Source organism: Frankliniella occidentalis, unplaced genomic scaffold, assembly GCF_000697945.3.
Source record: "Frankliniella occidentalis isolate FOCC.00 unplaced genomic scaffold, Focc_3.1 Scaffold45, whole genome shotgun sequence".
NCBI lineage: Eukaryota > Metazoa > Arthropoda > Insecta > Thysanoptera > Thripidae > Frankliniella > Frankliniella occidentalis.
In genome coordinates this window covers 1,178,383-1,188,881 of record NW_026267175.1, presented here as the reverse complement: position 1 = coordinate 1,188,881, position 10,499 = coordinate 1,178,383, and the positions used below count along the sequence as shown (strand labels likewise).

The 10,499-nt window shown below is 56.7% G+C and overlaps 1 protein-coding gene and 4 non-coding genes across 7 annotated transcripts in view; 1 reads left to right on the top strand and 4 right to left on the bottom strand.

The window, feature by feature from the left end:
- Positions 1–10,499, bottom strand: part of LOC113208291 (growth arrest-specific protein 2-like) — a 72,253-nt gene that overhangs the window by 31,392 nt on the left and 30,362 nt on the right. For all 3 annotated transcript variants that reach the window (XM_052266984.1, XM_052266985.1, XM_026425236.2), the window contains exon 2: positions 6,258–6,594. In XM_052266984.1, coding sequence (XP_052122944.1) covers positions 6,258–6,555 — 298 coding nt within the window. In that variant the 5' untranslated portion in view covers positions 6,556–6,594. The remainder of the gene's footprint in view (positions 1–6,257; positions 6,595–10,499) is intronic.
- Positions 743–826, top strand: Trnal-cag (transfer RNA leucine (anticodon CAG)). The gene has a single exon. It is a non-coding gene; the product is annotated as a tRNA-Leu (tRNA).
- On the bottom strand, positions 7,523–7,595 carry Trnav-cac (transfer RNA valine (anticodon CAC)). Its single transcript has one exon. It is a non-coding gene; the product is annotated as a tRNA-Val (tRNA).
- On the bottom strand, positions 7,698–7,770 carry Trnav-cac (transfer RNA valine (anticodon CAC)). The gene has a single exon. It is a non-coding gene; the product is annotated as a tRNA-Val (tRNA).
- Trnay-gua (transfer RNA tyrosine (anticodon GUA)) lies at positions 8,352–8,444 on the bottom strand. The gene is made up of 2 exons: positions 8,408–8,444; positions 8,352–8,387 (listed from the first exon to the last, which is right to left on the bottom strand). It is a non-coding gene; the product is annotated as a tRNA-Tyr (tRNA).

Genomic DNA, 10,499 nt, shown 5'->3' with positions numbered 1-10,499 from the left:
CTCTCTTTTCTTCCCCAGTCGTCTAGGGTCTAGGTTGACGTTATGCCAGCGATGAAAACAGGGGAAAGGGGCGGGGGCAGCAGACCTCCTGGCGTCTCTTGTTACTCTGCGAAGACTGTGCAAAGGGGTCATCGAACCCTCGACGAACACACACACACGCAAAGGAACCGTGGGTGGGGCGGCGAAGGCTCGCGCCCCCTCTGGCCTGCGGGTGGGTGGGGCGCTTGTCGGGCGGACAAGGGTGAGTGATTAGCCCTTTTCACTTTTGCCCCCTCAAGAGCCCCACCCTCTGCTGCACTAGCCTGGCCTCACCTCGTCGGGAATAGGGGGAGGAGATCCAAACGAAAGGCCCCTGAGTTTGTGTGGGCCTGAGACTGAGGCGAGACTAGAAGGAGTCCGTTCGCTGGAAGAAAGTTAGTTTTCTCGAAATCGAGGTATGAAATAGTTATTTCAAGGGCAGGGTCGGTTGCAGTGCAATTCTCACCGCAAAGAAGATAACCAATGTAAATTTGCCAGCGGCAAAGATTCTTTACCGCAAGAGAACGCGACGCGATGCCGTTTGAAAATGAGGCGCGGCCGCGCTGCGTTGCTGGGCGCCGAAACTCGGCCGCGCCGTGACGAGCCGCGCTCTACGGCCGGGGCCCGGCGGTGGTGGGGGAGACGCGGCTCGGCTCGGCGCGTCGTCACTCCCGACGGCCCGGCTCGGCTTGTACGGCGTGGCTCACGGGCCCCTTCCTCATCAGTCAGGATGGCCGAGCGGTCTAAGGCGCTGCGTTCAGGTCGCAGTCCACTTCTGTGGGCGTGGGTTCGAATCCCACTTCTGACAGAAACTTTTGTCGTGCCGCGTTGCGCCTCGCGGTGCGACCGCTGGGCTCGCGAGTCTTTTCAACGAATTGCTATATTTTAGAGGCGATAAGAAAATATGACATACAAAAGATTTAGCACATTTCAAGCTATCAGCACTTTGCAGTTTTCGTTTCGCGCAATCCTGCATTTTTAAGGCGATTATTTTCAGACCGCTTCCATCTGCAAGAAACTGTGTAAAATTGAAATCGTCTTAGCGTTATGGTCATTATAGCATCAAAATGTCAACTGAACACATCAAAGAGAGTTATCGGCCCTTGTTGGACTCGAGGCCGCACGCACAGAGGTGCCGCCGCGGTGCCGGAGACTTTCGGCAGAGGTGCCCCTGACACGGCTGCGGCGCTAGAGGCAGAGGCCCCAGCAGAGGCGCACCGGTGCACAATAGGATCTATTGTTGGGTCGTGACACTTGAGTGAAAGTATTGCACTACAGAACTACTGCCGGTGACACTGCGGCCTGTGCCCGGCCGGACCAGACGGTGCATTATCTATGCGACGGCATTCCCCCTCTTGCAGCTCTTCCTTCTTCGACACGCTTGCCCCCCCCCCCCCCCCCCCCTCCCCCCCCGATAGGGTCGTCACTAACAAAATCACACTGCTGGAAACGCAAGTGTGTGAATATCGTAAACTTGTAGGTGTGTGAATACCCTTTCGTAGACTTCAGAAAGCAAGGAAAGTGAGAAATCAAGAAGAAAAATAACTCAAGAAAAAGCGAGCGCCTTGTCTGTAGCCTGTTCTAGGGGGAGAAAGGGGGTAGTGGCACTTTATTGACCCTATTAAAAACAGTCTTGGGAACTGTCGCAAAACGGGAAAAATCAGTGTACTCCTGAATTTTTAGTGAAATGCACCTTGTCCGCACCCCTCACTCGTCGCCTACTCCTCCCCGTGAATGCCCTCCTCTCCACCCCGCGGCGGCCCGGCGGCCGGGCCAGAGGCCGGCGCTGACCTACACCAAGGGGTTCAATTACGTGCCAATCTCTCGTTGCGCCGCGCGGCCCGTCTCAGAGCAAACACCGAATTAGCCGCCGACTATCTGCTCATTTATCGTGCGGGGCGGAGCGGCGGGGGGAGGAGCGGAGGAGTAGTGGAGCCGCCGTGGCATTACGGCTTACGGCCGGGGCCGGACACCCCATCTCGGCCGCTCGTTGCGTCCCCGGCGCTCTCTAGGCGGAGGGTGGGGCGCGGGGCCTTCTCTACAGATCGAAATATTGCAAACCAACCGAGGGCCAATTACAATAGGCGAGCGAACTGCTGCCGCGGTGGCGGCGAGAGGGAGAGGGGGGCGGCCGCGCCGCTGGCTGAGTCACACGCGAGAAGCACCCGCGCGACCCTCTCCCGGGCCCAGCAGCGCCGCGATCGCCACAGCAACATGAAAAACGCTCCGACGATATATCCAGGTCGAAATGTGTGGCGGATGAAACGTTGCCCGTTATTGTGTCACGCAACGTGATGTGGTGAAAGATTTGGTGTCGATACCACATATTAATAATACGACTTGATCGTGACGTTTTCGTGTTACACTTGGGTTGGCGGCGCCCTGCTCGCCTTGCGCCCCGAGCTTGCGCCCCGAGCCGCCGCCGGCGCCCTGGCGACACGTAAGCTCGTGAGCGAGGGCGTCTGAATCGAAAATGAGGTAATGCATTGCAATTATCATACGGCACGTTCTCCGAGGGGAGGGCGGCGCGGGGGGCAGCGCGGCCTGGAGCGGGCGGAGCGGGACACGAAAACCATCCTGGCGGGCCCAAGCGCATAACCCGGCCTCTTCGCCGTTTCCTTCTTTCATTATCTAATCCCCCCTGCACGGATCGCCGATGGGGGTTCGATGGCTATCGACAGACATTGTGTCGATTTCTCTGATGGCAAGCGCGGCCGGGCGGGGCGGGGCGTGGCCCTCTACCCCCGAGCAGCAGCAGCAGCAGCGCTCTTTTGGCGTCACGCCTGGGAGCCGCCCGGCGCCACGCAGCACATTCCACACACACAACTTTACATGCTCAGATTGGCCGGGACAATGACGCGGACAGGCCGGAAATCGAATCGGAAGCTGAGCCCGAGCGGAGTGAGGTATCGCTGCAGGAGCGAGAGAGAGGTAGAAACCTGTAGACAGAGAAGAGAGCGAGAGAGAAATAGTGAGAGGGGGAGGGAGAGAGAGAGAGAAAGGGGGGGGGGAGAAGGCGCGCGGCCACCCTCGCGGTTCGTAGTAGCACCGCGACTTGCAGTACCGCGGCTCATGGCTGCTCGTATGACGCGACATGATTGGAGCCGACATGGACTCGGCCTCCGCCGCCCTCCTCGCCGCCCCATGCCACCCCATGATGAGGCGGCCCATGGCCGTCCCCTATGGCACGGACGATTGGCGAGACAAACCGCGCTCTCATGACAAGGCTCTCTGATGCACCAACCGCGATACAGCCCAGTGCCGGCCGGACTAGACGCGGACCTGCAGGCCCGCCGCATGTTCCCCTTCACCCTTCGACCCCCACCCGCCTCTCTCTCTCTCTCTCTCTCTCTCTCTCTCTCTCCCCGGCTCGACTGTCATAGCTGCGCAGAGGAGGGCAATTAATCGCACGACAGCTGCAGCGGCGGTATGGAACCAAGCGCGGCGCGCTCGAGCGCACACACATTCGCACAAATTGTCCCTCTCACCCCCTTATATCCTATATCCTCCTTTTCGTCCTAGCCTTCTCTTTCTCTCTCTCTCTCTCTCTAGTTGTCCGGATAGTCTCCCGCGACGGCTGATTCGCGGGGATTGCGTTGGCGCGTCGCTGCTTTTTTCACCTGAGGACACGAGCGCCGCTCGCCGCTCCGCTCCCTTTCACCGTCTGACCCCGCCCCCGCTCGCCCCCACCCGCTCGTCTCCACCCCTTCCAGCCCCGAGCAGCAGCAGCTGGAAGGGAACACACTCACACACACATATACCAGCGCCCCCTCCTATATATATATATTCGATCGATCAACAAACATGAAATCGTGATCACACGGTCGGCCACGAGCACATATAAACTTTCCCGCTCGACTGCAGGCAAGCTTGCGCTAGCGCAGAGGGCAGAGGAGGGTCAGGTTATGTTATATGCGGCGTTGTGTATGTAATTGAGTCACTTCCGGGCCGCGCGGCGTCCGTAGGAATACAGTCTAGCCGCACACCCGGAAAATGGTATCCTTGAAACAAAGCAAAATACCTTGCATGGGGGTCTTATTTTCTGACCTTAAAATATACAAGGAAATTTTTCTTTAGCATAAGGCAAATGTCGTTGGAATAAAAGAGATTGCGTTACATTAACAAAATTTCCTTGAAAACACTAGAAATAAAAAAATTCTTGTAATTTTTAAAAATAAATTTTCCCTGGATTGAGAGCACTATTTTTGGGGTGTACACCCTGGAGAAATGGTTCTTCGCACAAGAAATTTGTTCAGGCCACAGGTCACAGAAGTGCTTGAGAAGCTGCTTGAGCGAGTTCTGATATTGCTTTTCCTTTAAATATAGGTCGTCAAATCAAGAAAATATAACTTTTGTGTGTACGCCTGGGCAGCGAATGAAGCCCTACTTACTACTGGAGGTGAAGGTAGAGGTTTTCAGCTAAACGGCAAAACCGTCGCGGACCAAAAGCGGCGGCGGCAGTGACCGGGAAGGGGTTGCGGGGAGCGAGGGGGGGGCGCGGCAGCCACCGGGCCAGGAGACCGACGACGCTCCACTCAGCGGAACAGTATTTTGCGGTCTGGCTGCTGTTGGGCGACGAACGAGGGATATCCGGCGGTTAGTCGCGCGAGCGGTGAGTTCAAATCGCCCCGCTTCCCAGCGAGGACCTGTCATCGCAGGACGCTGGAGTGGGAGTTGGGGACAACAGCGACAACCACGATGAGAAGAAGAGCCAGGAGGAGTGGCAAAGAAAGACGATGCCTTTCCTGCTCGCTGGAAGTGCCTCTCGACCTCCTCGGGTGGGTGCTCTCCGCCACATTCTACCGCTATACTGCAAAAGGGCTGTGCGCGCGAAAAACCGCCATCTTCAGTGAGAAAACCCTCTTCTTCTTGTTCGCCCCACGACCCGGAGAGACGGGGACACCAGCAATGCCACGGCGTTTGCGAAAGCAGCCACAGAGCTGCACAGCTGCACTTTTTTCCCTCCGCGGTCCCCGTTCCCTTGAACCCGCGCAATGCACGCTAGGAAAACAACTTTCAATTTTTACTTTTCTAAACCCAAGAAACACCTTTTACTTATGGGTTGGGTATAACTTTTCCCACTTTTCCTACATTAAATGCTCATTTTGATTTAAAATTTGTAGCTGTTTTGGGAGTCACCTGACTGACTTGGGCCGCACCTGAAGGCCCCGCGCCCCGCCCCTCCTGCAAGTAACCCTGGACTCTGACTCTGCTGATTGGTGTGGAAGTGGAACCGCACGCCCACTGACCAATTACAAACTGACCGACACCCCAAGAATTTCGCACGCTCCGATTTTCGCAACCCGCTCTGCGATTTTAGCGAGTCGCGGGCGACGGCATAGGTGCTCGTTACGGTGTCGATCTGACAGCCACAGCGCAAGAGGGCCGGTCAGCAGAGGGGCCGAGAATCCGAGCAAAACCGTCCGTGACGCGCAGGAAGACGCGGAATGTCGTCATGGAAATATATACTGGGTTCAAGAACCATGGCTTCTTTTTCGAGGGGTGAACTTATGCCGCCGGTCGATTTTTTTCCATCCGACCACAGCAGTGTGTTCCAGGCAAGGAGCTCTCCCGAGGAGCTCTCTGTCGCACTCTACTTTGTTGTCGCGCGCTCCGCGTGCTACGCCACTGCCCCGACAGGAATGGCGAACATGTCGCCTCCGCACTTTGATAATTTAGTTTCTCTCCGGCCGGGGCGCGGGGCGTCGAAATTTCACGCGGAGCGCGCGGCGCGGAGTGGCCGGAGAGCAGCTGAGCGGGTCGGAGCCGTAGCCGGGGCGGGGCTGGGAGCCTCGGCCGGAGAGCCCGGTTGGCAGCCTCCGGCCTTCCTTTGGCTTCCACTTTGCTAGATTGCCGGTTGTCACACACTCCGCCTGCTATAGCTAAGCCAAGCAGTAGTTGCTATACATAGCTTTTGGCGAGGCTGCAGCAGCGCTCTGCTCTGCCCTGCCCACCACCCGGTTTGGCCAGCCGCGGCCACATTTCAACGACTTTCTGTGAAATTTTGCATGGTTTTCAATCTTGGCCACCGTATATAGAGTATAACATTGAGCTAGTTTCAGACCGATCCGTTATGAACAGCAGAAGGAAAGTTCTCACACCGAAAAAATGGACAAGAAATTTTTGTATCCATTATTTGTGTGGAAGATTTCTCACTCTAGACTAGAAACGTAAAACTACAGAATTAACTCCCAACGTCTTCGTGCGTATTTGAACAAGTATGCATTCACACTACTCACCCAGCGTTTTGTTGAGCCAGTCGGCCAGGTCCTCCATGAGCGGGTACAGCTGGCTGGCCTGCGCCGAGAGGATGCGGTCCTGGTACATCTCGACGTACTCCTCGTCCGTCTCGGTGGGGGTGGGCGGCCCGGTGGGCACGAGCCCCGGCCGCGGGTGCGGCGCGGGGTGCGTGCCCCAGAGGCTGCCCGGCCGCGGACCCGGGCTGGACGGCGCCGACACCAGCCCCATGGTGCCGATGGGGCCGGCCGCGCGCCGCCAGCGCGGGGGCGCCGACGCCACCCGGTACGCGGTGGCCATCTTGTCCGGCCGCGGGGGCGGGCTGCGCAAACGACGAATCTGCAGCAACAAAAAGAAGGGAACGGGGGAGTTAAATATGATAATGGCGGAAAATGCGGAAGTTATGAGCAATATGATTCCAGTATATTTCTCGCTTGAGCAGACAGAGAGCATACGCGGAGCGCCGGCGGAGAGCCCGGAACCGGACCCGCCTCCGCAAACGCCCCGCTCTCCTGACCGATACAAACGAAAAAAAATGAAAAGTGACAATCACTGGGTTAGCCGCAACGAGGCGAGGGAGGGATCACTTTCACTGCATGCACGGCGGTGCTGCCCTGCAGCACACAGCTGCCTGCATTCCACATGACATTGCAACTTTCCTCGTTTTGCTTCGACTTGTTTTTTTTTTACCCCCTTCCTCAAACAGCTGTCTTTTAAAATTGCTACTCGTGCATCCCAGACTGGCATGTCATACTAAGCGGCAGGCAATAGGCAATCGAAGTCGGTATGTGGAGTAGATGAGTAAAGTATAATAGTGGTGGTTGAATGTGGTTAAGGATACTCATTCTCATAATCTTCCTAAAATCAAAATTTTCCGATACCGGGAATCGAACCCGAGCCTCCTGGGTGAGAGCCAGGTATCCTAGACCATATCGGATGGATGAGGAGAAGAGATCACACGAGCCAAGAGATGCGCCCGCGTGAGCCACTTTTGAGACCCCGCCGCGCGGCCGACTGATCACGGCGACACCTCAGTTCTATACAGTAGTAGGAGTACACTGTCGAAAGCGCTGAAAAACGCAAAATTCTTTGAGGGCGCTTCGCTTTATGTTGCAGGTCACAGGTCCGCTGCTTTCCTCATCATAGTTAATAAAAGATGGCAACAATTATCTTACGATAAGGCACCAAACATCATGAAAATTTTTAAATAGCTATTGGGGTAAAGTGAAAAGGGAGTTCCAATAATTGAACGTAAAAGTGAAAAACGTGTTTCCGCCCGGGATCGAACCGGGGACCTTGTGCGTGTGAAGCACACGTGATAACCACTACACTACGGAAACCTGTTATAAAGCGCGGCCAGCGAACTGACCACAGGGCAAATCACGACGCAGCCACACCACAAGATTAGTCTGCGACATCGGTAAATAAAAAAAAAAAGAACGTGTTCCCGCCCGGGATCGAACCGGGGACCTTGTGCGTGTGAAGCACACGTGATAACCGCTACACTACGGAAACCTGATGAACGCGAATGTGAACGGGATCGACCACTCTCGGCCGAAACTCAGAGGCGCCGCTACGGGCCGGGGGCAATGCTCGGAGTGGGGCGTACGTATGGTGGGGCGTGGCGGGGTGGAGTGGGGCGGGGCGCCGGCCAGCCTACGACGACCGGCCTGGCGGGGCGCGGGGCGCGGCACAGCGTAGCGTCGTGCCGGGGCTTGGAGGCGCACAGTGCAAAGCGAACACAGTAGGATTAGGCCAAGGACGGGAGTGTATGCAGTGCCCTCCCTGTAAGGGATACACCTCGGACACCACAGACACACTTCCAACGCGGGAACTCTTCAGGAAAACAATGTGTGGAAGGAAATGACGCAGTCTCGGCCTCCAGTTTGACCCTTGAACAAAAGCTGCAACAGAGAGTTTTCTGTGGTTTGTATTTATGGTTTTGTGCGTGCATACATAGAGGAAAATTTTTGCTTGTGAGTGAGAAAGAGTTTTCAATCTGCAAAACACCAAAGGCTCCTCTCATCCCACAGGTGCTGATAACGGCGAACGAAATAAGGCAGTTTCGAGACGAATACAAAAGTAAACGAAAAATATCCTTCGAGCCGGATTTGAACCAGCGACCTATGGATACCTGCTGCCTCACATGCCTCTACAGTCCACCGCTCTACCAACTGAGCTATCGAAGGAACTTGCATGACGAGTCGTCGGATCGCGTCGGCATTGTCCGACCGGCGCAGCGCAGCCGGCCGAGGTAGGAGCTTTCCGCGAGTGCGAGTGAGACGGGAGATCGCCGCGCCCAGAGCCCGAGGGAGAGCGTGAGGGATAGGGAGGGGGGCCGGAGGGGATCCGAAGGGGGGACCCGCTCAAACCCGAACCTGAGATCAGCTGGCCTCGGGCGGGGTGGCGGGGCGGGCACGTGGTCGTTGTGCCGCTGGAAGTTAGTGCACCGCTCTCCTGAGGGGGGCAAACTTAGCTACCGAATGTGAAGAAGCCGACGGTGTTTGTAGGGCTTTCTCCGGGCCCGCTTGTTTGTCTGTCGTTAGGAGGGGCAATCAGGTGTTAAAAACAACAGCCGCAGCAGGGTCAGTAGTTGTTGACTGGCAGTGTAAAAAGGGGGGGGGGGGCGCTAGACCAGACCATAGCCCGCCGGCCGCCACGCTGCAGACGCAACCTTGACGAAAGAAATTGATCTCGCCCGCGATACCCTGATACTCGTCGGGGGGCCAGGGTGGAGGGGGGGAGAAAACGCGGAGAAGCGCCGTATCACGTGTCCGTCGAGCACTTCAGAGTATACACAGTTGCGCGCGTTGCAGTGGAGGTGGGCGGGAGGCGACGGCCAGCGAGAGGATGCTCACGGTGCTCACCCTCTCTGGATTAACAGCCTCACCTGGACGGGCCGTCGGGCCGTATGCGCACCCGACCTAGGGCCACCTCTTCGATGTATTTTTATTTTATTGTGCTAAATCGAACCTACGTTTCGTTTTGGCCAACTTTGAAGGCAAAAATGCATGATTTCGTATAATTTAATGTATGCAAAAGTTTTAAAACCACCGCACAAATTTGCGCAAATGTTTTGATTACAAACAAATCCAGCGAGTGTGCTCGTGTCAGCCCTTTCTATCGCAGCGAGTCGTGTTGCAGCACCGCGATGGCCTGCTGCTGCTGCCCCTGTTGCCCCGCGGCCGCCGCAGTGCGCCAACAACTCCAGTCCCAGCAGAGCGACCTTAGAGTCCTCCATGCACCTATCGGGTTGCGCGGGCGCATGCAGACACCCCCGGCGCAGAGCCCGGCCAGCTTCAATTACTGAGCCATCTTGATAAATGTCAACACGATATTGGCGGTGAGAAAGCAGCGCGCGAGTGGCGCATTGTCTCACCCCGACGCCCCCTTTGGCCGCTTGCGCAACGGCAGCGCGCAGTGCGTGTTCGGTGTTCACACTCCCGGTGGCCACGGCCCCCCCATCAGTCAGGGCACGGGCCTAGCCTAGCGCCGCCCACCCACGAACGGGCCACACAGCTCCACCGTCAAAATCTATGACAAATTAAGACCCAAAGGGGGAAACACGAGCTTCCGCGTCGGCGGCGGCGGCGGTGCCTCTCCGTGAGCCACAAGTCATGATCGTATCCTCTTCGCCGCAGACAGACGACGGCCGGGGCCTGAGACTCCCCCGCCGTAAACTAAAAATACCCACCAAAACAGCCTTATATTCAAAACTGGAGGGGAGGAAGAGACGGGGGGCGGCTGCGCGTCGCCGGCCCTCCAGATGGGCGCTGTGCGGGGGCTGTAAAGCACGAGGAAAAGCGGGCGGGAAAATAGAAACGAAATGAATAATTGTTGGATTGCCTTAGGTTTTTAACCTGCGCGCCATTTGATATGCCCTCGATATCGATGTATTGTATAATGACACGCGCGATGCCTATCACCGGCACTGTTGCCGTGCATAAGCGATGCGACGGCTGTCGCTCGCTGCCGCAGGTCATGCCCTCGGTAAAGCCAACTGGCGGTGCCATCAGGCCGGGCTTTCCCCTAAACCCTTCGCCAGCAAAGATACATAGAGCGCCCGTACCACGCCCTCATCAGTCAGGATGGCCGAGCGGTCTAAGGCGCTGCGTTCAGGTCGCAGTCCACTTCTGTGGGCGTGGGTTCGAATCCCACTTCTGACAGAACTTTTTCACTTTTGCGGACTAAAAGTGCACCATGAGACACTTGAGATTAAGAATCTCAAGCTCAAGGGCATGCTT